The sequence below is a fragment of the Aulonocara stuartgranti genome, assembly GCF_965226115.1.
Source record: "Aulonocara stuartgranti genome assembly, chromosome: 16".
NCBI classification, from domain to species: Eukaryota; Metazoa; Chordata; class Actinopteri; order Cichliformes; family Cichlidae; genus Aulonocara; species Aulonocara stuartgranti.
The window spans coordinates 31,511,102-31,538,547 of record NC_138952.1 but is presented as its reverse complement, the minus strand read 5'-3'; the positions used below and the strand labels follow the sequence as shown (position 1 = coordinate 31,538,547).

Genomic DNA, 27,446 nt, shown 5'->3' with positions numbered 1-27,446 from the left:
GGTCACATTCGATCTTTGGGTTTTGCTTTTTTTTTTTTCTTTCTTTTTTCTTTTTTTCCTTTTTCAGTTTTATATTTTTTGTGGATTGTTTTTTTCTTTTGTTTTTGTGCTTTGTTTAATATTGTCGTGTCTTTATCTTACAATATTAGACAGTTCAATTAAATTTCTTTAGCTTTCCATTTCAAAAATTGCTTGTATGCAATATATGTGCTGCCTTTAGTACCTATAGTATTAGGGGGGAAACGTAGTCATGTTTCCAGAATTTAGGTATTGAAAGGTTTTCCAAATAATGGTTGAAGTGTCAAGTCTGTCTGAAACTCCTTCATAGACTATCCCTGTAAGGAGTGTTTTTCTTTTTGTCTGTGGTAAATTAAAGAAGAAATTCAAACATTTTGCCCATTTTTTTCAAGAACACACTTTACATGTAATAACAAAGTAGTTCAAAATTTTAAGCACTTAATATTGAGATCATCACTGAAAAGTACAACACATTGTCACTAAGAATAGACTTAAGTAGGCTTTGATGTGCAAATAGTGTGAAATCATTCAATGCACAAACTGGAGCATAAAGGGACATATTTTGTGAATATGCTTTCACAATAGACTGTGAGGCGTAGCAATATCGTCTCTGGAGCAAAGTGCAAGAAACAGATTTCATGCAGATGCAGATCATGGCCGCTAGGTGGAGACTCTCAGGCAGTCACAAGGAAACGCTCACTGCTCGGCTGTTCTGTAGATTTCCTCTCTGACAACCACGAGATCCCGAGAGCAGCAGCGTCAGCATGCAAACTTTGCACTACCATGAGAGTTTTTACAAGGACACTTGTCGTAACATGTGATGGAGAATGAATTCAACACGGGAGGATGCTACGATAAAGTAAGTGGACATTATTTTGTTTTCAACAAGATATACAGTAATGAATAGTCATCATTAACGACATGCATAAGAAATGAAATACTATATCATGAAATACTACATATAATAGGGATCATATATGAATCTTTTCACACTGCCTGAACAAAAATGCACCAAAAGATTCCTTACTGATTCTTGGCAGTTTACATTTAGGGAAAAGAGAAGATATCAGTAAAGTAAAACATTATAAAAACTGGAACCAAGAATACAGTATGCACAGGAAATATTTTAACTTTAGTAAAATCAATATGAAGTCGGTGTAGCATCACAGACATGTCCAAAGATCGTTAATAGATATGGGACAGGTGTATAGTTATTCTATGTTGGTTTTTTTAAAAAAAAAAACAAATATTTCTGTAAAGTGATAGTGCTGAATGAACTCATGGTCAGTGCAGCTTATAGTCTGCAGACATAAGTGCAGTATACAATATAATTAGCTAATGTTGGGATAAAATTTACTTACTAAAATAATTCCTCATTAAGTATATTCAGTTTCCTTGTTCGTGAACACATACAAACACACTGCCACTCACTTTCTCACTAAGCCCTTTGTGCTCAAACATGTCATCTAAGCTGGGAGCTTGATGAATTGAGCAGGAACAGGAAAAACTGATCTGTGACACAGTGGCACAAAGGCAAATGGTTGTGAAGAGGTCATGGATTTTCTACACAATTTGTGACATGATTGATTGATTGATTGATAATTTTAAGAGTCTTGTAGTTGTTGATTTGAGGTATAATCATGTTGGGCATTTGCACCATACACTGCAGATGGGCACAGCAAACGTTAATAAACGAATGAAGGAAGGAAGGAAGGAAGGAAGGAAGCCTGAATTATTAGGTTCTGGTGAGTGCTGTGTTTTGCGACAAATGGCCATCTTTAGACATTATCAGCTAATAATGTCAGCCATAAACTGCATGAGTGCAACATATGTGTAAAATATTAGAATTTAAAAAGCAACTGAAGCACAAACTTCATGAGTGGGATGTACCACACAGCAGACCATAACCTTTTCAAGTATTGCAGTTAAAAATGCTCCAGAAGGCACCAACACCACAAGTAAAGAGATGTAGCTCAGTGATTTGAATAAGCTGCTTGTGTTGTAGTTTTTAAAAAAATATAATTACTGTGCATGAGATGATTTTATGAAGGGGGAATAGACTATAGAGAGTTTTACATCAAACCGTTAAGCATAGCTGATGCTGAATTATGAAGACTGGCTCATTTTTGGAGGCAGACTCGTGTGACTTTTAGAGAAACTTCTTTTTTTTTGCACTTCAGTGATGTCTTCACTTTTTCAGCCACAGAGGTTTACACTTGATTTGCACCCATACATCCTCTGCATATGTCCCCAAATGACCTTTTACCTCCTTCGCCTGCTGCACTGAGCTCCAGACATGACTGTGGCCCGCCAGGCAGAGCATGTGTGTGTCTGTGTGTGTGTAAATATGCATGTGTTAGCAGAAGTAGGACCACGGCACGCTCCCATTGAAAAGAAAGGGTGATGGTAAGGCCAGAGGTCTCTGTGGATGACGTTTGGCCCGGCAGCTGCTGGAGCTGCTCCATGCTTTTGTTTCTCTGTGACCCTTCTGACCCGGCACTCGCCCTGATGTCAAACACACACACACACTTTCGCACACCTGCACATAGTCAGACACATGACCCCGCATACACACACACACATGCAAGGATGTGCAGGCATATATGTAAATTTGATTATTTGCTAAAGCGCCCTGTAGACACATACACACACAACGGTGCTCAATAGGCCAGGCCCTGTGGGGACGATCCATCATGACTTAATCACAGAGCTGTGAATTTATGTGTGAAACACCGTGTACATGTGCCTGATTCACTTTATGTAGCATTAAGAAATTTGTTTTGCTTCAGATCATTCCTATATTTTTTCTTCTAATTCTCACAGAGTGCTCGAAAAAAGTGAAAAAGAACTCAAAATCCCGCTAGCATTACCATAAACATCAAAAGACTTGGAACACTGAAGTAGGTCTGCAGGTAGCAGCTTGAAAATTGCCACAGGTAATTGGCAATACAGAAATATGGATGTTGTAGCACTCTTATCGCTTTTCAGTTCTTTAGAAACAGGGGTGTACTGACAGGTCACCGCTGTCGACTGTTTGACTGATATTAGCCTGCAGGCAAAAAGGACCTGTATCAGTGTCAGTTGCTGATATTTCTCTGTCGAGTCCTGGCGAGCTTTGCTGGTAGCCAAGTCGTGTGTTGTGTGCCATTATAATTTGGTTTGTAATTTCCCAGCAAACAGTTCAATCTGATGCAGTAATATATTGCCAGTGTATGTTTCAGTCTTTAACCGCTTTCTGACAAACCAACAGTGAAAATTATCCTCAGTTACGGCCCTAATGTGCTTTTTAAAACTACAATTCCAAAGATGCTAGCCAAGTTGCCATGGAGGTTTTATTGGCCTCAGCTATGTGGTAAATCTCAGTAATGTGTGGCTGCAGAATCACTCCATCTCCATTACACCAAATACAAGCCTGCAGGAAACAGCAGGTGGTGTGTGTGCGCACTAACATGTTTTCATGCTGCCTCCTTAAGTGACCCAGAGGGCACTGGCCTGAAGGCCAACCTATTGTTCTTTCAAAGTCCTGAGTGACCCCATCCCATTCCCCCCCCCCCCCCCACACACACACACACACACACACAAACCCCACACACACACCCGACACACACTGGTTTGTTTGACTTCCCTCTTCATAGGTAGCAGCATGTGTAGAGCCTGTTAGCATAGTATTGTGTGTGTGTGCGCGTGTGTGTCATTGATACCAGCTGGACTACCTCTTCCCCTGCCTGTTTCCACCCCTCAGGCCTTGTTAAAGGGCTGGAGTAATCCTTGCAGCCTGGATCAGTGTTTATCCAGTGTACTGTTTGAAGATCTGCTGCAGACCCTGCTCCTGGCACTTACTCAGCCCTCAGCGTGGATTACCTTTACACCCACACTTATTTCTATCCTTTTTGCTCTGTCCTTATTTGTTTTGATTACTTAGATCATTGATTTTAGAGTAAAAAGGACTCAACTGGATATTCACTGTTCAAGGACATTAAAATAATCTTTTAATGGAGGTACTCAGGGTGGTGTAGACAGGTTAAAGGTTATTTAAAGTAATCTGCAATCAGAGCTCCAGAACTCTGAAGTGAAACGCACACGACGCAGACCAGCATGTTTGGTGCAGCATCAAAGATTATAACAGACATCTCTAAAAGTTTCAAGTTTAAATTTACCCAGATTGAAGTTTTAATTTTCCTGTTGGAACTCATTCGATACTGCAGAATGCTTTAAAAAAAAAAGGAGTAAAATGTGTTTTAATACAGTCCTAGTCTTGCAAAAAAGTAGTTTTAAATAGTAAAGGTGTGGGATATGATGGTGCAGAATTAGGTGAATTAGATCGGAAATGTGTACCTGTGAAATGCAGGCCACTTTTGATATTGATTCAATCACCGGTTGTTGTTATTCATCCAGATATAGGTTGGGACATGTATTAACCCATAGTTATATCATCCAGTTGCGCTGTTTTACATGGTGGTTTTCAGTGTAGAGTTGATATGTTCTCTTCTTGTCTGTATTTCCTTATCTGAATTTTAAACTCAACAAGACTCAGCGCAAACTAACCATAGAAATCCTTTGTAGAGGAACCACTTTGTAGTGACCCACTATCACACATGAGTGAGATCCTGTTCCAAAGCTGGGTAGAATATAGACGAACAACATAAATATGGATTTTCTGGATTATGGACACAATATAGAAATCGCTTATTAAAACACAAAACCCCAATTTTCAAAATGCTTTTAAGAACAGATGCATCAACCAAACAACTCTGACTCAGATGTGCAGTAACAGGCTTTACTGTCATGGCTGTGATCTTTATGTCAGATTAGGTAGCGCTTCCATATGCTTCCTCCTTTGTCTGAGGCAGAAATGCTGCTCAGGTCAAACAAAACTACTCGGATTTATCTTGTGTACACAGCGGCGGCGGCGGCTACTACACCGCGCAACACTGTGCCGTGCTACACTTCGATAGGGTTGGTAAGGTGCAGGCAGGCGGCCGGGAGCAGGACACCTGTTCATCCTGCGACTTGAAGCAGATGGTCCACATGGCGCCTGCTCCCCCGAGGGGAAAAACTGTCAGCTGAGCCCCAATTAAGGAGTCACTGCAAGTCATAGGGGAGCGGGGAGTGGGGGTGGATGATAGAGAGAGAGAGAGGAAAATCAGTCTGATAATCAAATAACTGTGACGTGATAATTGAACAAATCAGACTGTGGAATTAAAAGACATGATACTGCTGGTTAAGTTAGGAGCCCTTCTTTACTTTACTAATTACTAACCCCCCGACATGTGAGTCATCTAATCAGCATACACAGATATATGATATACTTAGCTATGCTTTTGTCACTTGAAACTAAGCAGTTTGTTTTTCCAAGTAAAAAAAGTTTCAGATAATTTAATTGGACGTTTTTCTTTATGGTGAATTGGAAAGACTTATGTGAGAAAAGTGTGCCATATTGGAAAGATGCATCCTTTTAAGTAAATCTGTGCAGTCACTTTCAAACATTTTGTGTGCAGAGGTTTAAAAGGGAAAAACCAAAATGTGTAGTCACAGTGTATTCATATCTGCAGTAAATAGTCACACAAAGTTCTGCTTTTGATTGCTTTTCTCTTAGCCCGTTTGAGTCGGTTGTTTTTGCTGGCGCATATCAGACTTAAATTCCCTTCTCAAACAGTTTCACATAATCCAGGTCAAAGTTGTGTTGCCTTTTGTTCAGATGCAGCATCTTTTTATCTGAAGGGATGTTTGTTGTGTTTTTTAAAAATGCTTCTTTAGTTTTCTGTGAAGGTTAGAGTTCGCCAACTGTCCCCAAGTGTCTAAACAGAGCTTTGCAGAGCCACACCTACATGCTGTAGCTGTGTGAACTGTCACTTGTTTCAGAAATGGGTGGAACAGCCGGTCTCCTCTGCTCTTGGTTTTTAAGCTTGGCACTTGTTGCAGGGAACACAGAAGCAATAACAGACAAAAAACTTTGCTGAAGTGAAACCTTGTTTAAAACAATTAAACCATTGTCATCTGTGGAGGTTTCTTTCTTTACGTATGCTTGGCCTCTTTTCCCCCTTGCAAACATCTAGGATGTTTGCATCTAGGATGTTTGCAAGGGCCTAAGCTACGATCCAGTTTAGGCATAAAGTTAATCCTGTCAGGGAATGTTCTTTTGGAGGGCGGAACATATCAGTAGCCTCTGGATTGGTTGAATTATTATTTTCCCTTAAAGATGTGGGAGGATAAATCTCAGATTTCAATTTAGTTTTATTTTAAAGCTCCAAATCACAACAACAGTTGACTCCAAGGCGCTTAAAGTTACAATAACGCAGAGATTTCACGGCGTAGGGGCTGTTGACATCCCCAGACTAGCTGTACTTTAAGACAAGTTGCCTTTGTGATACTTTTTCTCTCTTCTAAAGGTCATCGCCAATCATCTGTGCTGGTGAATCATGATGGCTAACGCCGCATACGATCCTTGCTGTCATTCAGGGCCTTTGAATTTCCCATCATCCAGGAACCATGCAAAGGGACTGGGGCTCTGTTTGACAGAGTTTTTTTGTTTTTTGAGGAAATGAGTGTGTTCAAAGCGTGTACACAGTAGACAGTACAGTAACAATTCACACCATAAGGGAACCAACGGCTTAGACAATGGATAATACAATGAAGCATTTCTTTAGCAGAAGAAGTCCACATTTCACACTATAACTACCAGATATGTAGATGCCAGCACATAACACACCTTTATCCATCTGAGGTTTCAGTCATCATCGGTGATGACTCCAACTCAAATCAGTCAAAGAAAAAAAAATCAGTCTAACACATTTAAAAAATAAAATTAAAAAAAATTATTTAAGGGACAGATTCAGAGTTAATGCCTGTGATGACTCAGAGGGTTCTTTGTTTGAAACTTTGACAAACTCTGCACCTACATCTTTTTAAAGTCTTCCCTGTAGAGGGAGTGACACCATTATGCTGCCTGTGTTTATCATGGGCGTACACAGAACAGGTATTACTGCTTGATGTGGTCAGATTTGCATTTAAAGAACCAGTGATGCCTACTGTAAAAACATAGCGAGTGCTCAACCCTGAGGGATAAATTCTGAGGCTTTAGACAACAATGGGAGCAGGCCAACAGTTTTGCATGGCCTGGACTTTCCAAGTGAGCCAGGTTTGGCTGCTTTTCATGTTAAGTAATTTAAAGTAATTTTCCTGGATTAAGAACCATGTTTACCACATGTAAAGTTGTTTACCATGGGTTTTTCCTAAGCAAGCAAAGGGGGCCTTATATATTTTTTCTCTTTTTGTTTTTGGAAGACAAAAGACAGAAGATTAACTGGCCAACCGAAAAGTAAAACAAAAAATAAGGGTCACTTAGAGAAGTTGAGACAAAGAATGAGGGGGAAGCACGTTGTGGATGGTGTTGGGAAGAAGTATGCGAGATGGGGGAAGACAGACGAACTAGAAACAGCTACGGGAAAGCATCGTCTTTGTAATAATTGTCGTTATTTTATTTATTAAGAGAATTAAGAAAATGAAAGGAGACCTATTCATTTTTACTTTTGGGCTCTAATAAAGTAAAGTTCAATGTAATCTTTATTTATCTTGTATTGGTGGAGCGTGGGTGTCGAACATAAGGTCCGGGGTCCAGAATTGGTGTTGGCCAGGCAAAGACTTGAATCTGTTGCATTGGACACTTTGGAAAATGTGAAGGAGGGCATAAAGTTTTGGACTTTTTTAACATATTTTAGTTACATTTTTCAGCATTTTCTGCTTACAGAGACATGATCATTCATATTGCACCACAGTAATTAAGCAAGACAAAAAATTAAATAACAGAAAAGTTCCAGTTTTTTCACTGTTGACTATAGACAATTTTTTCACAATGGGTCTCCAAATAACAACATTTTCTGTGAATTAATGGAAACTTTCTGTTTTATAGTTACGGGACAATCTGCACAATGAGCTACTGTAATTTTTTCTGTAATTTTTCACATCTCTTAAAAACGTCATTGAAAATTTCTTATATTATGTGGAAAATCTAGGACATACTGTTGGAGTTGCACTTCCTTTTCTTATATTAAGCTGTGTCAAAGATTTAATATGTGGTTAAACTTCTTCACACTGATAGAAGTGGGAAGTTCAGTGGTCCAGCGCCTTGAAGATCAAGGTGGACTGTATTTGACCCCTAATATGAAATTTGACATTCCCGGTGTAGAGGTTGAAGCCCTTCAGTATTAACGCCCCACCCTTTGAGCCAGCTTTCTTCTAATTGGCTGCCCCACAAAAACAGACGGTTTGAACAGCAGGTGGCTGCTGTGCATCCACAAAATTAGCCAAAGGGCTACTTTTCATTTTTAGTCCCCGATCAGACAAAAACAACAACTAAGAACACAGACGTACACATCAGATTGCAATTCAGTAGCGCACTTCTATATTTCCCACATTCCCACACACATTTGACAAGAATTCAATTTGCAGAGTCATGAAAAATTTATGAAGTTCTCAAAGCAAAATACGATCAAACCTGGGACTAGTAGTATGCACCTAACCGAGTGTCTTGTTAGTGTAGCTTTATGAGTGGCATGCCACATAAATGACTTTCCACTGAGACTGTGTGGGCTTAGCTGGAACATCTTCCTGACTGTCGTCCGCTGGCAATATTGACTGCATTTCAAATGGAAACATGCCACATATGACTCTACACGAGACAAGACAGATTTGATCAAAGAGCCATTAAAGGTCAAAGCTCCACTACGTGAGGTTCAATTTGAATTTAAAGACCTGAGATTTGGTATTGAGATTTTTTTATCAAAGAATTTCAGAAATTCGATTATGAAACGTCTCAAATCTCAACAACAAAGCTACTTTCAGCTGCTCCCTTATTTACAAGGGCTTGCCACAGCAGGTAGCTCCACCATGTTTGATTTGGCAGAGTTTTTTATATCGGATGAAATCCTGTCTACTCCCAGGACCTAACTGAGATCTTTTGCTTTTTGCTAGCCAGATGTGTATAGATGACGTGCACGTGTAAAAAGTGTGATGTGAAAATAGCACTTGAGCCCATAAAATGATCAGGAATGTTTGAACCATGGTCGCTGATGAAAGGAGCTGAGGGGTCTTTTTTCTAACCTAGACTTCTACGCAATTGGAAGTCTTTTTGCAACTAAAGCAGTCGCCCCCTGCTGGTCATTAAGGATACCTCCGGTTGGCTTAACTTTTCAGTTTTTGACTCTGGTATACAGTCTGTTATTTATATGTCAATCAACATTCCCTCGCTGACATCTACATTTAGATTAAAGGAATTTAATCTGCTCAGGAACGTGGAGCACAATCTTCCCCTTAGGTGTTTGCAAACCTCACACAGAAATTGTTAAAGATTACGTTTGTTCACGGGATGTTTTAAAATGTGTTTTTATTATTCTCTGGAAAAATAAAATCATAAATATTTTTCTATCTAAATTTGAAATGACTGGTTAACTTGAGCTGTTCAAGTCCAGCCCGACCTCCTTTGAGACTGAAAAATTCCTCCTGATTGTAATGGCTGGGGGTTTTTTGTTTTTGTTTTTTTTACTGCGTTAGTTTGGTGTCTTTTGCTCACTGCAGCTTCCTTCCCCACCTGCTAACTTTCCATAAGAGAGATGCATACGCACTCGTAGGCGATCACACTCCTGACACCCATTTTGGGAAGCACACACTACTTTTAACATAATTGTGTCATTGTCTGAGTCAAGCCAGTCCTCCCACCATGAAACAAAGATGTAGAAGGCAACAGCCGTCTCCACCGAGCCAGGTGTTACGCAGGGCTCCATTCTGGGTGCTGTTTTTTCTTTCTTTCCTTTTTTTTTTACTCATTCTTTCTTGTTGTGTATCTGTTTGTGTGTGTGTGTTTGTGAGTGCATGTGCGTGTGTGTCTGGGTGTAATAGCTCTAAGGACGGTGTGTCCGTGTGCAGCTGCCCGCTGAGGGCCCTCCTTTGTATCCCCCTCCCCTCTATTGTCAACTCATGCCTTCTCGTCCATTCATGGCTGATGGTCGGCGGATGGTCTGGTGATGTGTGCGTGTGTCTGTGAGGGGTTGGGAAGGGGTGGAGTTACCCTACTACATCTCACAGTCCCTTTTTTATTGGTGGAGAGGGGGGTGATTGGCATGTGTACAGAAGGAGATTTGGTGAAGAGACGAAAGTGAGCTGTGCGAGGAGATTTCTGTGCTCGTATTGGTGGGCAGACTCACAGTGAGGAGGGGACGGTAGGTGCCTTAAACTCCATCTGCTGTCAGTAACACTGCTAGCCCTGCAGCTTCAGGACACATCACTCTGCTTTGCAACAACAAAAAGAAAAAAAAAAGGAGAACTTCATGGTTGATCACTTAAGACTGCTGCCAGACTCGACCAGGAAACTCATTTTTTGCTCAGCCCCACTTGGACTGGCAGCTTTCTCCAGTTCTCTAGTGGATACAAGACATTTAACTTCCTTTTTTTCCATTAAAAGAAAATCGGGCCATACTCCTGGGCTTAGTCCTCACCACTTTACTGGGTCATTTTCTTTTTTAAAATCTTTCCCACTTTGTGCTTTGTTGCTGATATGATCCAGAGTAGCATGTCAGGAGACACTTTGTAGGAGTTCTTGGTTCTTCTGTGCTTTACTGCCTTGCTGTTTCTCGTGGAACTGTTCGGTAAGTCTTACTAATTTACTTTTGTGCGTTTAGCTTGGATTCGCGTTGGCCCGTTAAAGACGCTGATAACACTGCTGTCATACTTCATCCTGGATTATCTGCAGTATTTTGATGGGTTTTTTTCACTCTTTTTTTTATCATGAAATCTCTGTAACCATATAACCTAATGATAAACATATGTGACCAGTGAACAGACGTGCTGTAATACTACAACAGTTAAAGCTGCACAGTCTTTGTTGCTGTAACGCTCAAACGGGGACATTTATAGACTAATAATACCTGTTAGTTACTGAGTGTGATTTTTAGGACAGCGCAGTTCACTCTGGAAGGTTGTCATATACATAAGCATCGCAGTCTGAGCTCACAAGTGAAATTAAGACAAGGCCGTTTGTGGTTTTAAATCAGGGCTCTTTGGGGGATTCCTTGGGTTTCCCCCTCAACGGGTCATTGGTTAGGTTTCACTTCAATTAAATTAATGTAAACAAATTATAGATTATCATATGTGCTGACGAACGTTAGCAGGGTCTGGACCACTAAATGTCTCCGTATGATGGCCTTTAGTTGAGCAGCGAGGGAGGCAGAATCAGACTCTGCACAGCTTAGAGGTGAAACCGAGTGCTGTCCGCTACCAGAAAAAGCCACATGACAGACAGTGGTGATATGTATCAATGAGGATGAATCTGGACACCACCAGTTGCAGTCAGGGAGGGTGTAGGAACAGGATGCTTTCAGGGAGGTCCCCTGTGGCTTCAGCAGGCATCTGTTGTCCCCACCACCACTCCCCCAATCCTATATGCACCCCCACCCCCACTCTCCGCACCCTCTTTGTCCCCCTCCCAGCCGGTCGCTGGCGTGGCAGACTGGGTCACTGCTGTACTCAGCCGGCAAATGGCAGCCATGCGGTGGCCCTGAGGGACTGGTCGGGGTCTTTCCTCAGGGGAGCTCATCCTTCCACCCCACACCCAAGGGGGCTAACCCGGGATCACAACACATATAATGATACGCACAGACCACTGTCAGGATGGGCAGGGTAGGTCAACGAAGTGCAGACTGCAGCATCTGCTCAGTATGGAAAGACTCTCAGCTTCCCCTCGATGAAACACTGACTCACCGAAGTTTGGTAGACAAGTTATTCTTTCCAATAAAATACACACTCAAAATTAAAACTCACGGTAGCTGGCAGTTTGTGAGACTCTTTCTTTCTTTATTTTATCCAAAGGGACTTAAAGGATCGTTACAGTTCTTCAAGATTTTGATGCATGTAATTAAGTTTTTTAGGAGACTAATCAACGGCTATGCATGCTCAGCTAAATGGTTTAAGCTAATCTGTCACTGCAGCTCATCTTGTAATATATGGCTGCTCAACAAAAACAGTATTCACCAGCAATTGCATTTTTTTCACCCATCTCTGATATTTCATACTGAAAAGAACAAAAAGGTTGGTGATTTGACACTGTGTGGTGGCAGAAGCTAAAAAACTCACCCTGTAACTAAATATAAAAACTATGTAAACTCTCTCCGTGTATATTAACACTATACAGTCATCTGATAGGCTGAGTTTCCTCCCTACAACCAAGTCCACGTTTAACCAGGAGACAATTGCTTGTTTTCTGTACTTCAAGATGGGCTATTCCGGATAGACAGCAGTGAACAGAAAGTTCATTCAAAACTAAAGTTTAGCATGTGTAGGGATCACGCCAGCTCTGAAACCACTAAGCTGTTGGAAGACACCCACTCTTATTTTCATGTCGGCTGCACACCTGTGAATTATCGCGACTGCATCTTGCATTGTGGTGACGCTGTCATGTTACCAAAGACTGACAGATATACAAAAACCTTCCAACGTACTCAAAAGTCTCCTTTGTAGCACTTCTTGCTGCTGTACAGGACTCTTGAACTGCTTTCTTGGTTTATGATCCACACCCACAGCATCAACACTTATAAAACTAAATGAAGCAATAGATGCTGCTGTTCAGTGCTTCAAAGTTTAACTGGACATTTTCAGATATTGTACAAATCCACCAGCGATATTATTTATTTATGTATTTAGTATGTTTGAAACACAAACTATAATAGCTTAATTGTCATCCAGGTCTTTGTGTAGTATTAAGTAACATTAAAATGGAACTGAAATATTATAAGAAATACTACAAGGAACAGCTAATGGCATTCCTCGTGAGTTATTGGAGTTTTTTTTTTTCCTCTTGGTTTTCCCAAAAACTTCCATGCAAATACATTTGTGTATTCACACTCCTTTATATGGCACACGTATATAGTGCAGAGATCACACCACATGTCACCGGACTGCCTTATAAGTGGGTTTTCACACTTGCTGTGTCACTCTCACATTTCTGCTGACTCCTCAGATTCCGTCTGGCATCCTGCGACTGAAGTCCGCGCGGCTGATGCATAAGCAGGCATGCTTTGCATGTTGATGTGCTGGTGTGGGGGGTGAATGGGTTTAAAAAAAAAAAAAAGCCCCTGCCTCCGTCTGTGCATGCTGCTCGGGCCGAGAGAACAATACTCCCATCACAGGAGGACAGATTGTGTGGCAGCTGCATTGTTGAAGGACGGCACGCCAGACACACTTCTTCCCCCCCGACACACACACAAACTCACTCTCGCTCTCTTCCCCTTTGTGCCTCTTTTGTTTTTTTTCTGTTTTTTTCTGGTTTTTTTTTGCTGGACTAAATTATTCCGGCTCTCTTGTGGCATTCAGGATGAAAAACAGCGGCGGTGCAGCTTAGACGTCGGGGGTCGGGACATTAAGAGGCCCCTGCTTTCCGGTGCTTTAGCGTGCGATCTGAGAAATTCTTCTTTAAACTATAACCATAAATAGGAGCGCATACAGAGTGCAGAAGTAGCTCTTTTGAAGTGATTTGCAAACAACTGGTGAAAAAATGTATCTTTTGAAATAAATGTTCAGTCTTGTATGAGGAGCAGCTTCATGAAGTGAACTGAAGTCTTCCAATGCTACCAGACAGTATTTGTTCACCTTGTGTCAGCACATAAAAAAAATCAGCATTATTTGTCCAGAGCAGCATAACAGAGTATTTTTCTTTCACAGAAATCTTTTTTTTTTTTTTTTTGACATCGTACTTTGAAGAACAACATTTGAAGAAGATGCACCAAACTTGTAAATAACATTCCCGTTCACTTCTCACAGATCTCAGGGCAGTTTCATGCACTGGAAGTACCCTCCGTGGGTATTTCCACAGATAAACAACCTTACATGCAAACACACAGTTGTTGGTATTTGTTTGTGATGTGAACCGTTGTCACTAAAAACTGAAGCAGGCCCACTCTGTCCACATCATACCAGTTACAGGTGGGGTGTTGAGGCAAGTCATCATATGACTGGTTTTCAACTGTCACTTCCTTTTTCTATGCCTCTGTTTGAAGATAAATTTTTTTGTACCTTTGAGGTACCCTCAAAGGAGGATCTTGGCTCTGTCTGTTTTTTTATGCATGAAGCCAACAAGACTAAACTAGGTTAACGGGTAATTTGTATACAATGCTTTTTCTTGCTTTCCTTCATATATATTGTGCTAGAACAGTGGATGTTCATGTTCAATATGAACCAAACATGAGGCATCACGCTCTGATTCACAGAATTTTTATCTACTCTTGGATCTGTATGTCAGTGAGAGTGGATATTATATGAAATAGTCATCTCTGGCAATCAGCTTGGGCTGAAGAAGCCCCACCCACCTGGTGTACAAACCTGCTGTTTATGAAGGGCAGGAACTAGGCCGAGCGTAAATAGTTGATTTTATTTTTCTTGGCTGGTTCAGTTGTACAATTTTTGTGATCTGCTGATACAAACAAACAGCATTTTTTAATGTAAAATATTAAACTTCACTGGATATAACTTATTTCCCCCTAAACTTGAGTAAGTTAAAGGATATTTTTCTTGCTTAAATATCTAAAAACTACATGCTATGTGCAAAAGTGAAAGAGTTGCTTTAAACCACCTTTATCCAACATATTTTACCTTACCAAACAAAAGCTGGTGCAGCAGATTTACTTAAGAAAACTAATGTCAGGTGCTTACACTATTTTTCAGTATCTTTATATATTTATAACTTTTCTCTTTTTCACTCATCTCCATAATGTTTACCTTGCCTCCGTTGCTCATACCGAGGCTGCTAGCAGCTAGCTGGTGGCTTGCTCTGAGCGCTGGACAGCTTTATTTCTTTTTTTTTTTTTTTTCAAATGTTCATGTTTAGCTGTGTGAGGGTGATGTAAGTGTGATTTAAGAATATTAAATATCCAGCACTATCAAATAAAGGTACTATTTTGAACTTTAAAATATGCCAGGCTTATTTAGTATGCTAAATAAAAATATGGAACCAGATATATAGTATTTCTCCCCACACCCTCTAGCAGATCATTACATGAAGGAACCTTTTAAAAACAAGCGCGTCCATGCTCACAGGTCCACACACACAAACTACACCCTTTTTGGCTCCCACCTCAAAGCACACTGTGCGCTGTCGATCTTACGTGCTGCACAATAATGTTTAATATTTAGTATTTACTGTTATATTCCCATATATCATCGTGATGTTGTTTATTGTATTGCTCTCGTTTTCTTCTGCTTGTTTTCTTTTTTTCTTTCTCAACAGGTGATCCAGGTGATTGATATATGCATTTTTTTTGTCTGCTTATTTAGTTGGTTTTTGTTTTTTTGCCCTTTATCCCCGTCCCTCTTCTCCGTTGTTTTTCCCCCTCTTCCTTTCTCCCCTTTCTTTTCCTCATTCAAGTCTGTCCCGTATCTAGCAAGTGAAAATAAAAAATAAATAAAATAAACAATAAAAGGTGAATCAAATGGACCATTACGGCAAGGCTGGGATGGTCAATTTGGTAAAGTAAATCCGTTGGGCATCTTTCTTTGCCTTTAGACAATAATTCTGATGGCAAAGGAACCAAACGGGACAGGCAAAAAAAAAAGACATAGTATTTCTGAGGAAATGAGCAACATTTAAAGTCAACTCAAAATGAGGTTATAGCTACCAAAAGCATCGGTAATTTAGTGGATGTTTTGTGTGAATACACTGGAAGTAAACAAAGACATTTAATTTCTTTTTTTAAAGTGGTCACTGAACAATTTACAGATCACTCTTTGTTTCAGCCAGTCTGTGCACCCCCACACAACCAGCAGGCCACACTCAGAGGCTCTGAGCAACATTAGGGGTTTCTCTCATTTGCTACCACAGATGGAACTGAGAAACATTCAGGAAGGCCACATAAACACAAACACTGACTGCAGTGTTAGCTGGTGTATCACTGACTGAATTTCATAAACATTACTTAAGATTTTATGTTGTGGATTTAAATAGAAGTACAGCTTTATGTAATGTAGTTTGTGTCCAACTGTGAGGATTTCTTCTGGGCTTTCGGTGATCAGTAAACTAACTGGAAAACATAAAACATGTACTGTGTTTGTGTTAATGGGCAGTTTGTAATTTTTCTTTGTCATGGTAGCTCACACAGCTGTAACAGTAACGCTTGTTTGTGTCAGAAAGAGCCCTCTTTTTATGATTTTGATAGGACGATTTGAAATAAGTGGAAAATGTGTTTTTTGACTCATGTCACGGCCAGCACCTCCTGCCTCTTAACATTAGCTTTGTCCAGTCAAAATGGATTTAATTTATCATACATATATCCATGGCTTTTTTCATAAATTATTCTTAATTATAGTTAATCTCCTGTTGGCTGCTCATGTTTGTAAATTTCGGCTGTACCTTTTCTTGCTGCACGTTTAGATTTTGAATGTGCAAAATGTGCCAAGCAGTTAAAAATGCGTTTGATTCTGTATGACAGCTTATTCTTACCTTTACTCTGAGGACACAGATGTGCCAAACAGGGCTGCTAACAATAAAATCATGTTTGCAGTGGGTTTTCTCACTTACTCAGTGAGACAGAAAAGTTAACGCACTCTGTTGAGTTATCACACAAAACGTGTCCGATGACTTGCCACAAACTTTGCAGATCTTTGTAATTACTGTAACGTCACGTCGTCACGTTCATTTCGGTTTCCATTAGTGAATGCAATCACTAAACGCATATGAATGAATTTTGCTCATATTTGTTTTGAAATGATGTATCAAGAAGAAGCGCTTTTCTATGTTTGAGTATGAAGTCACCACAATATGAGGAGACAAACAATGTCAATCCCATTTTAGAAGTTACAGCTAGTGCATGCATTGATTAGGTAAGCGGAGAATCTGCCTGTTGGCTAAAAAGGCTTTTATTTTATTTTATTTTATTTATATTACTGGTGTGAAGCAGCAATGAAGTGTTTCATATGGCAAGATCGTTGGCCTATTTCTCACTGAGCTGTTGTTTCAAAATGTAAAGTAATGTATTTCACAAAATAAAATGCATATGTCAATAAGAATAAGAATGCCTGCATATGACAGAGTCAAGTTTTGTACTCTGTACATATAAAATGAGGTGCTTTAAATCGTAAAGTATCAAACTGAAGAATTAAAAATGCCTTAAGCAGAGGGCTGGATATGATTCAACAGTGTTTCTGACAGTGCTGCTGTTCTTTAGCAGATGAAAATTGCCCGTGCTGCACAGTTATTACGTCTGTGCTGGCTTCCCCTCATTTGCTCGAGGGGAAGGTGTTTAGCGTTTTGTCCCAGAGCTGTTATTTGTTTGACAACACAACTCATCACTGTTAAAATGCAAATCAGTAGAAGTTGGTAAAGATAGTTTTCAGCCTGCATGTTTTAAGCATCATAAAGCGTGCACCATCAGCAGCTTTTCATTTGAATCTTGCAGTCAGAACTTAATATGCAAATTAGCTATTGGAGCAGACAGACTCTGTCAAGACGCATCCCAGGGCAGAGGAGGTGTTGCTGCTTTGGGCCCTGCGTTTTTTTTTCCTTTTGATGAAGAAGAGGCGTGCTTGAGATGGGAGGAAGAAGCAGAATAAAATACCCTTACAGCTGCTGGGGAGAATTTTTATTATCATTGGGCCATACTTTAGATAAACAGATTTTTTGGTTTTTAATGTTTATGACATTTCAATTGTTTTTTATGTAGAAGTTAATGGAGTACTGACCACGAGTGTTTCTGTATTTGAACATAAATGCAGTGTAGTGCCCTGTGTCCTCATGTGATGGTATCACATGACAAGTGAGTATATACTGAGAATTTAACCAGTTCCTTTTTATGTTTTAATTCCCAGGTACCCTCACAGGACTAGTTAGTAAGTGAGTTAAGTATCAGTAGTAACAGTGGGGTCAGTCAGGTGTTTGGGAGGTCACGGAGGTAGTGGAGCTGGATGTATGAGAAGGATTCATGGGCCTGAAGGACCATCTGGAGGATGGGACAGGCCACATCCTCAGCCCAGGGCTGGATCTGGACTACCTACACGTGGAAGGTGCTGAACGGCAGGCTGGGAATTTAGGAGCGGGTGTCACTGTTAAAAGCAGCAATACTGCTGGTAGCAGAGGCATTAGCTCTATCATTCATTCAAGCAGCAGTAGCAGTTGCAGTAACTTTTCTGAAGAGAGTGCTATCTCTGACAGTGAAGATGAAAGACTCCAGACCGGGTCTGGTTCTGACTCTAAAACACCGCACCACGATCAGCTTCACCTACACCAAAGGGAGGAGTCCTCAGTCTTTCAGCCAGTCAGGCTGGACCTGGCACCAAATACATCTCCTGGAGACCCCCCGGAAACATCTCTGACTGACCCCATCACACACTGCCGTACGAAGGTGGAGTTCGCTCTCAAACTAGGCTACCCCGAAGAGCTAGTGTTGCTGGTCCTGAGGAAACTAGGCCCTGACGCACTTATCAATGATATACTGGGAGAGCTGGTTAAACTGGGAACCAAAATAGAGATGGATCAGCAAGGAGGTCAAGCTGTCTCACAGTCTCCCTCGTCCTCTTTGTCCTCCACCTCCAACTCCTCTCTGGATTCTTCTCGGCTACTGTGCCGGTCCCACCTGCTAGAAGACAAAGAAAACCTGCGACCTGTTGTTGTGGATGGAAGCAATGTAGCCATGAGGTGAGGAGGAGAAGCTTTGGAATATACTAGGGTTTTGTTCTGCTTTCATGTATCTACCTCTTTACCTCACAAAGAGTGTAGCTTTATTACTTTATATTAGGCTTAAGAGCCTAACATATATAGCTAAGCTGAAAGCCATATAACACACATTTAGAGAAATGCTTATTTGTTGAAAACATGCATTGTTTAGTTTTCTGAATTTTTGTAAATCCAGTTTTTACCAAAACCATTTAAGAAGATATCAGTTTAAAACTATTAATGTTAGTTACATGTTACATACTATACATGCTGAGACAAGCAGCAAGACTCCGGCATGCAATAGAGGAGACATCGGTGAAAACAGGTGTAAGATTGATTTAATCAGATTTACTAAGAAACGAGTTGGAATACAGATGGGTTGCAAAGTGGCTTGCAGTGCTTTATATTGCCAATTCGATGCATAGAAGGGTATCAGCTAATTCTAGCTGAGCTTGAGATTGTGGCCTGTGTGAACTAATGCTATGCCTTTGTAGTTTGTATCACTGGTTTGTAATTAGTGACACAAAGTGAAACAATTGTTCATTGTGGGAAGATGTAATACGATTATGTAATTTTTGTTTTTGCTAAATTGTTTTTCAAAGTCTCAGCAGTCAGGGAAGACAACTATTTTAAAAAACAGTTCTTTCTCTGAGGGTTGGATTTACAACCTTAAACCTCAGATGGTTACAATCATTAGTAAAATGCAAAAACACATCTTCATCAACAATATCAACCTGAGGATACTCTACATTCAGATGCCTAATTCAAGAGTTTGACTTCTAAGCTTTTTTTGTGTTACTTGATTATAATTCAAAAAACATGAAAAACCTGCCATACTGACAGTATGACTATGACAAGCAAACAGGCAAAGTTTAATCTTAGCTGTGTGGCTGATGCTTGCCTTCTGTTTGTGTAGTCATGGGAACAAGGAAGTTTTTTCCTGCCAAGGTATCAAGCTAGCAGTTGATTGGTTCTTGGAGCGAGGCCACCGTGACATCACAGTGTTTGTCCCTGCTTGGAGAAAGGAGCAGTCGCGACCTGATGCTCTTATCACAGGTAAAAATTACAGTCGTTGTCACAGTTGAAAGTCCCAGAATAACAACAGTGTGAAGGATGTGATTTAATATCCTGCTCTTGGAAGCATTTCCTATTATCCATTAACTCTAGTCTTTCTCTCTATATTTAACTATTGCACCTCTCCTTGTTCAGACCAAGAGATCCTGCGGCGTCTGGAGAAAGAAAAGATCTTGGTTTTCACTCCATCACGACGCGTTCAGGGACGTCGTGTGGTTTGCTACGATGACAGATTCATCGTCAAACTGGCCTACGAGTCAGATGGTATAATTGTTTCAAACGACAACTACCGTGACTTAGCAAATGAGAAGCCAGAGTGGAAGAAATTTATAGATGAGCGCCTGCTGATGTACTCGTTTGTAAATGACAAGTAAGCATATCGCACCAGCACAAGAAGCAAATCTGTTGGATTTCCTTTTAACGTCATTGTTTCCCTGCACCTTTGAACATACTAAATAACATGCTGTCTTTGTGTTACTCTAACCAATTTGTTGTTAAAAAAAAGGGAGAATTTCAACTTATGTCTGTGTTTGAAAGAACTCAATATTTGCATCTAATTTCAGTCTGTTAACTGTATATTTAGATTCATGCCACCTGATGACCCGCTGGGACGCCATGGACCTAGTCTTGAGAATTTCTTGAGAAAGAGGCCTGTTATTCCTGAACATAGAAAGCAGCCATGTCCTTATGGTAATAAAAAAAATGTTTAGTTATGTTTCTTATCAAATGCATGCTTATCAGCTATGCTGCAGAAGATGTCTGCTCTTGCATAGTGGAATTAGATAAAAAATTGTACGAGAATAAATGCTTTTTATTCCAGTACAATGACAAAAAAACTTCACATTTTTTCTTCCATTAGGAAAAAAGTGCACATATGGCCACAAGTGCAAGTTTTATCACCCTGAAAGGGGTAGTCAGCCCCAGCGAGCTGTGGCAGATGAACTCCGTGCCAGTGCCAAAATTTCATCAGTAGCTTCAAGAGGCCTGCTGGAACATGCCCTGATGGCGAAGAGCCAAAAAAATGGTCAATCAGAAGGAATGGCTGAGGCCCCGCTGATTCGGGATACCGGAAAGAAACAGCCAAATCGGAGCCTTCAGAGCTCCTTCAGTGAGCTCTCAGAGGACAAAACTCAGGTCAGTTCCAAAGTGGAGGAACAGAGGAGAAACAGCAGTCTTAGTGGCAGCTGTAGCAATAACATTGTAGCACATCCTGCTCCAGGGGGACCGCCTTCATCGGGACATCTGGAAAGATGGGAACACCCTGCTGGAAGTACTGGATGCAGCTCCGGTATTGCCGGGGCTTCAGGACCAAACAAAGCTGAATCTTATTACAGATGCAGTTCTCCAGTGGTGGGCTACAACTCTGTGGTAAAAGCTTATTCGGGACTCAGTCTTGTAGTGCCACAGACTCCTGAATGCTTCTTTCCAGGTGAGCTCGGCACAAGTTCACTGGCTTCAGATTGTAGCAGTGAAAGCAGTGTCAGCTCAGATTCTTTCTCTCCTGACCCCGTGTTAGATGATAGCCCCAAGTGCCATCACCATCATCCCCACCACCACCACCATCATCATCACTACTCTGGCCAGTACCCTCACCAGGCAAGCCGTGTTTCTCCTAGTCTGAGCCAGCATTCTCCTCGTGGCTATGTCCATCCTCAAGGACTTTGGAGACAACGTGATTTTGGCATAGAAGATACTCCAGCATCTGTCGCCTCTCGCATTTCGCCACATCACGTCAACACCGCTTCTGTCTACATCCAACCCCAGCAACAGCTTCAGCTGCTCGCCAATTTTCCAGGGGAACCACCTCATCCACAACATCCACCCCAAACACCCACTACTCATGCCCGGTCTCAGAGCTTCCCTCGAGGCCACAATATGGTGGGCTCCCTTTGGCCGGAACATGGGCTTCAGGACAGAGTGTGTGAAGGCTCACCAGTTCATTCTAGAAGAAACTACTCTGTGCGAACCCAACAACCTCAGCACCAGCAGAACTGGGACCCTAATTATGAGCCACCCCCTAAGCCTTACTATGATCTGTTTTCCTATAAGAGTTTTCCACAAGTCCATGGACACTCTCCTTGGGGCCAGCAAGTTCATTCATCACCACATGGCCTTTTAATACCAGGTCTTCCATCGCTTTCACAGCAGTCTCTTCCATCTGTCCCTACCCACAAGAGCCACATGCCCTCAGCAACCCAGCACGCAAAGCCAACTGCCTTGGGTCGATACCAGGACCTTAGGGAGAGGGTGTTTGTTAACTTGTGCGGCATCTTCCCTCCAGATTTGGTGAGGATGGTAATGACCAGGAACCCACATGTGACGGATGCTCAGGAGCTTGCAGCTGCCATTTTAATGGAGAAGTCACAGCACAGCTCTTGAATAAACACAGTGAAGTTTTCATCTTAACTAAACTCGTATTTGCGGGGATATCCTCTGTAAGCTTAATAAAAAAAGTCAAGTTGGGCATACAGAAACCAAAATCACAAGATACGAGACTCCTTCAGCTGTTAACACGCTGCCTTTTTAATGCTATTATTATACAGAGAAATACCAAAATTGCCATACTTTTTTTCTAGAAATATGCCTGCTACTTCTGAACGTAACATAGGAAAAGGTAGGGGTGCATCTGCATGTTTCATCTTTTTTGGTTATGAGTCAAAACAGCACTGTATTTAGGGAAGCTTTTAAGGTGTTTCAAGGGTGGCAGTATTGTTGATTTTAAACTTATTTATTTGTTACATTTAAGTTATTTATATAATTTTAAAATTATTTTAGTTTTATTGCACTTTTTGTTATTTTTTTTTTTCTTCAGATCATTTCTTTTGGCAATCATATCAGGGTATAATTATAGCCGTTTGCGCTGTTTCTCTGTTTCTAATTTTTTTTAGTCACTGAGATGACAACATTGGGTATGTAGCTCTAACATTTTCAGCATTAACGTGGCACGCACGTATTTGCCACATTGCAAATACAGCCCGACCATAGTTGACGCTCAAGTAAGCCCAACAAACGGCTTTCTTTCTGTGCTGACAGGTGGCAGATCAGTTGTTGCGAGATTTTGTGGATTTCCCCCAACAAGGAAGTGAAACTTAACCAGCACCCACAAAAGAAGACAGCAAAAACTCCACTTGAAAACCCCAAGCTCTTGTTCACTTTTGAATGAGAGTTATTTCCTCTGTTAGGATAGCCCTGTCAGCTGACTTCACGGTTCATCACGCGCTGTTCCTTTCCATCGCTAAACAATATCAGTGTGCTAAATCAGGTTCAAAGTGTGGCAACTGGAAATGTTTATGGGGAACAGATTGTTGGTATTGTTTTAATTTAAATTATGTGTTAATTTATTATACTTAATGTTTGTGAATGTGAGACACGGGGTATCGTTTATCAGTGGTGGAGGGTTTATCTGCCTCTAATGCTTTGCATACAGTTGTGTTAACTGCACAGATCCACAGTTTTTTGTTTTTTTTTTAGTTTATGAGACATTGAATAAAAAAACAAAACAGGCACCGGGTGAGAATCATAACCTTAAAATCACTACATCACCACTGAACTACATTTTGGACCATGGTAGTTTTTTACTTTGCAGGGGTTTTTTTCTCAGGAGATATTCATGTTTGGTTTCAAAGTCTGTGGTTCTGTTAAAAAAAGACAATAAAAATAGTTTTTAATAACTTCAACTGATCCTGACCATCACAGACCTCCTTAAATGCCAGCAGGGCTCGTATAGGTTTCCAGTTATCCTTACTTTTTTAACCATATTTTTTTTATTTATATATTTATATTCATAATAATTTTGCAGTGCCCAAGGTGACTTCTGTGAATTGCCTGTTTTCTCCCAAAAATCGAGGGGCGGGGGGGATTTAAAATATATTTTTAGTGTTTTAAAATTATTTTTAAGTTGTGTCTTCTTAATGCAGCTTGCTTGGAGCTGTGTGTTTTTGAATGAAATTATGATAATTTATTTTTACTATCTCTGCCAGTGAGGTTATTTTTATTACCCGAGGAACTGTTTGGAAAGCTAACTCTCTCGCCTGGTTAGCTTAATTTCAAGTAGCCCGATGACACCTCTCTTAGTTGATACAAATTGTATCCTATATGGTGAAAATAAACATTGTTTTATATGAAAATGTGAGAACAAGTTTTCAGTTGAATATTTTTATGTGGCAAAATATGTCGCCCGTGATAGTTCGGCTTTTATGTAAGGGGGATTCTTGTTCCCTGTTTCCGGGTGCAGTAAAGTCTCAAGTGCACTTTTTGGATATAGTTGTGTGTATTGTCGGTGAACGGAAAGCAAGGTGGAGTCTAGCTCAGAAATGGTGAAACCTCTAACACTGGTTAGCTAGAGGCTAAGTGGGCACACGCTCATAAAACAGTAAAAGTGATCAGGGTTAAAAGTTTTATAACAGAAAGAGCTTGTTAAAGTTGTTTTGTGATGTGATTGGCTGTTATTAAAGTTTCCTGGCATCACACTCCATGGGAGCAGCAAACGCTGTAGCTAGCTTGAATGTTCCAAATGTTTCTTAAACACTTTCCAGAAAATGTATTTCTTTATTTCTGTGGAGCTTTCTAACATCAAAAAACTTTATTCTCAAACCCTGGAGAGTTGTATGCAAGGCATGAACAAATGTGAGTAACAGTCTGTCAGGTTTTTTTTACACATTTTTTCTCTTATCATTAGCCTACATTGTTATCCGCTATGATGCTAAAGGCTAAGTCTGTGGTAACCCTGCTAGTCTGGCACTATGTGCTAGTGTTTGCTAAATGGGTTAAGACACCCTACAGTATAATTTAACAAACTTCTAAAGTTATTGTGTTTACATTCTGATAAATATTAACAACTTTATTCAGTGTACAAATACATATTTTTCTATTATTACAAACGTTTTAAAAAGGTATTTTTCTAAATGTGTGTATTTTTTTTTCTCAAAAAAAAAAAAATCCCTAGAAAGTGTGTGTTAAATCATGTCCTGACATCATGCTGTGAATGGATTTCTTCATAGCTGTTGCTTGAAAAAGTGAATTCCGACTGAACACGAAGCAAATTTCTGTCTTGAATTATATACTTAAATTTAAGTATAGCTAATGTGCTGACTACACAGATGTAAATGTTCTTTAGCTAGCAACATACAGGCCACATTTGGAATGACTACAGTTAAATCTCTTCTTTTTTCCGTCTTATGCATATGTCCATTTAATATTCTGTCTCTTTAGCTAGCAGTGATCAAAAAGAAGAACCTGGCTCTCAAGAATCCTGGATTTAAATATGTTGGAGAATTCTGCAACAACTAAGATGGTTCATATCAGTTCATGGGGAAAAGATCTGAAATGATAGACAGTATCAGAGATGGACCTAGCCACCGTGACGTCAAGCATTGAGTAGCAAAACCCCATTGAAAAGCACAAGCGTTTTCTTGCACCATCTTAGTGTTTTGAATCTGGACTCGGCAACTAGCATATCCTGGATTATCATTACTGTAATAAAGTACTTTAAGCTGCCCTGTTATTTCTGAAAGGGTCATCTATATATGACAATCATGGAGACAATTTTACCATCAATTATAGCCATGATTAGTCCCAATTTCGGCTCTCTAGGGATGGTCACACAGTCCTTGGAACTGGTCTGCAACTTCTGGTTGTGTGGGAGCAATGAGTAGTCTTTGACCAGTTGGCAAGTAGCTTCTGAAGGAGGATGCAAATGGATTGCCCCAGCCAGGGCATAATAAATATTCCACCACCGGCTGGCAAAAACCTCCTTGCGACTGCTTTGGTTGCTAGCAGGTTGGTAGCAGTAAGCATGGAACACACCAACTTCGGTTGCAGTTTTTCTATGCCATAGGTGGTAGTTAGCATTTTCCCTGCAAACTACAGACGATGGTAGCAATCTGCTGACAACCAAAGCAATAATAGGAGATTTGTATGTGTGTAGTGAACTCAGATTTGCCTCCTGTTCAGTCTGAATGCGCTTTATTTGCATTTTGAATTTGCATGTGGGGTTTGTATTAACCGATGACGAGCAACTTGTCATTTGTTGCTCATTTGACTAAAATCATGATGTGTGTTTGTATTTTATTAGGTGTTTTATCAATAGAAAAAATGTAAAATGCCGACAGTCCCTGTTTAGCACATTTATTCACATGTTTATTTTTAGTGTGCTTTAATACAGCTTCATTTCTGCTACAGAAATAAGTAAGTGCCATCTCTTCAGGGACCACAGCCAAGGAAAAGGCTGTTTGTTGCTCATCTCTCGGGCTAGTGGTGCTTTTATTAAACCAAAATTAAAAAGGAAAAAAAAGTGTTAGACCATTGTTGCTGTTTCACTGTATATTCTGCTAGGGAATAAAGTGGTTCTTTCTATAATGTGATCCAGGATTATGGTGGTAAATCACAGTATTGATTCATACATAGAGTTAACAAATTAAAAGGAAAACCTAAAAGGAGGGGAGGAGGGAATTTCTGGGTTGCATTTGTCCCCTTGGAGGGAAGCGTCAGTTGTTCTGGGGCGTCATATTTATCCTGTGACAAAACATTTCAGTTCAGATGGCATTGATGAGTTGATCACCTGACTCCAACCCCACCTGCATGTTAAACAATGCTTCCCACCACCATCATCAAAACACTAAATGTGGGAATATCTGATAGAAGAATGAAACTATCCTTCCAGATGAGTGTCAGAGACGTGGAAAATTGACATTGAAGCCGTTTTGTTTGTATTTGGTGGACCAACGCTGTATGTTGTCACTCATCACTATATTGATTAAGGTGATTAAAATTGTGCTTCACAACAACTTTTTTGATTTTTGGTTTAATGTACAGTACTTTCACTTTTTCGCCCCTGTATGAGTTTAACTTTTTATTCTATAAAACCACCATTCCAGAGTCGGTTTCACCAAACATTTGTTGTGCTCGATTAAGCTTTAGAGATTGAAACCCAAAACAAGAGCACATAAAACAAATGTGACATACCTACAGGATCAGGGAAAATGTGGCTGAATGAGACATGTTGACTGTTCTTGTGAGTGATGTAAAAGTGACCAATAAAAGCCTCACTTAAAGCTTTCACGTCCTGCCTGGTCTGTGTACATGCTGGATTTTGGTATAGTGTGATTTGAAATAAGAGTCTTTTAATTTTCCTTCATGAACATTTTTATTTGTATTAAATGTAATGTGCCTACACTGAACCACAGATGCCACAGAAACCTGCATGATCGCTTTTGGATGGACCTTATCACACCGATTTTAGAAGAGTTTTTCTTTTGGGTATTTTGGACACAGCAAGAGAAGTGACATCACTGCTCTACTGCAGTTGTTTACACTTGCATCACTCTTCCTGTTTTTTGACGATCTATCAGCTGTGGCAGGAAACAATGAAAAGTGCTGTGAAATGTTTCCATTAAGTTATGAAAATGAAACTTTCCACTTTGCGACCCCGTGAAAAAATTAAGTAAATTCCATGATTCAGTAGCTGTAAAACCACCTGTAGTAGCAATAACTGATCTGTTTTCTGTATAAATTTCTGTCATATTGTGGAGGATTTCTTTACAGCTTCAGTCCATTGAGGTTTGCAGGCATTAGTTTACTCATATTTTTGCCATTCTGTTACAGATTTGCTGGTGTGCTTTGGATCATTGTCTTGATGACCTAGTTTGACTTCATGATTCATGACTGACTC

At 40.3% G+C, this 27,446-nt stretch overlaps 1 protein-coding gene across 2 annotated transcripts; it reads left to right on the top strand.

The window, feature by feature from the left end:
* Positions 1-690: 690 nt before the first annotated feature.
* On the top strand, positions 691-26,829 carry LOC309691293 (putative ribonuclease ZC3H12C). 2 transcript variants are annotated; one of them, XM_082508920.1, is made up of 6 exons: positions 691-877; positions 17,860-18,685; positions 19,620-19,759; positions 19,913-20,147; positions 20,361-20,467; positions 20,637-26,829. In XM_082508920.1, exons 2-6 carry the CDS (start codon positions 17,973-17,975, stop codon positions 22,154-22,156), a joined length of 2,715 nt encoding a protein of 904 aa, XP_082365046.1. In that variant the 5' UTR covers positions 691-877; positions 17,860-17,972; the 3' UTR covers positions 22,157-26,829. The 2 variants fall into 2 exon arrangements, with proteins under 2 accessions (XP_082365046.1, XP_082365047.1); XM_082508921.1 differs by lacking the exon at positions 691-877 and adding an exon at positions 10,585-10,658.
* The last annotated feature ends 617 nt before the right edge of the window (positions 26,830-27,446 follow it).

Bases quoted from the DNA above. Each gene is read 5' to 3' on its own strand.
- LOC309691293 (XM_082508920.1), top strand. From the start codon at position 17,973: ATGGGCCTGAAGGACCATCTGGAGGATGGGACAGGCCACATCCTCAGC. The intron at 18,686-19,619 runs GTGAGGAGGAGA...CTGTTTGTGTAG, and splicing joins GGAAGCAATGTAGCCATGAG to TCATGGGAACAAGGAAGTTT. The intron at 20,148-20,360 runs GTAAGCATATCG...CTGTATATTTAG, and splicing joins TACTCGTTTGTAAATGACAA to ATTCATGCCACCTGATGACC.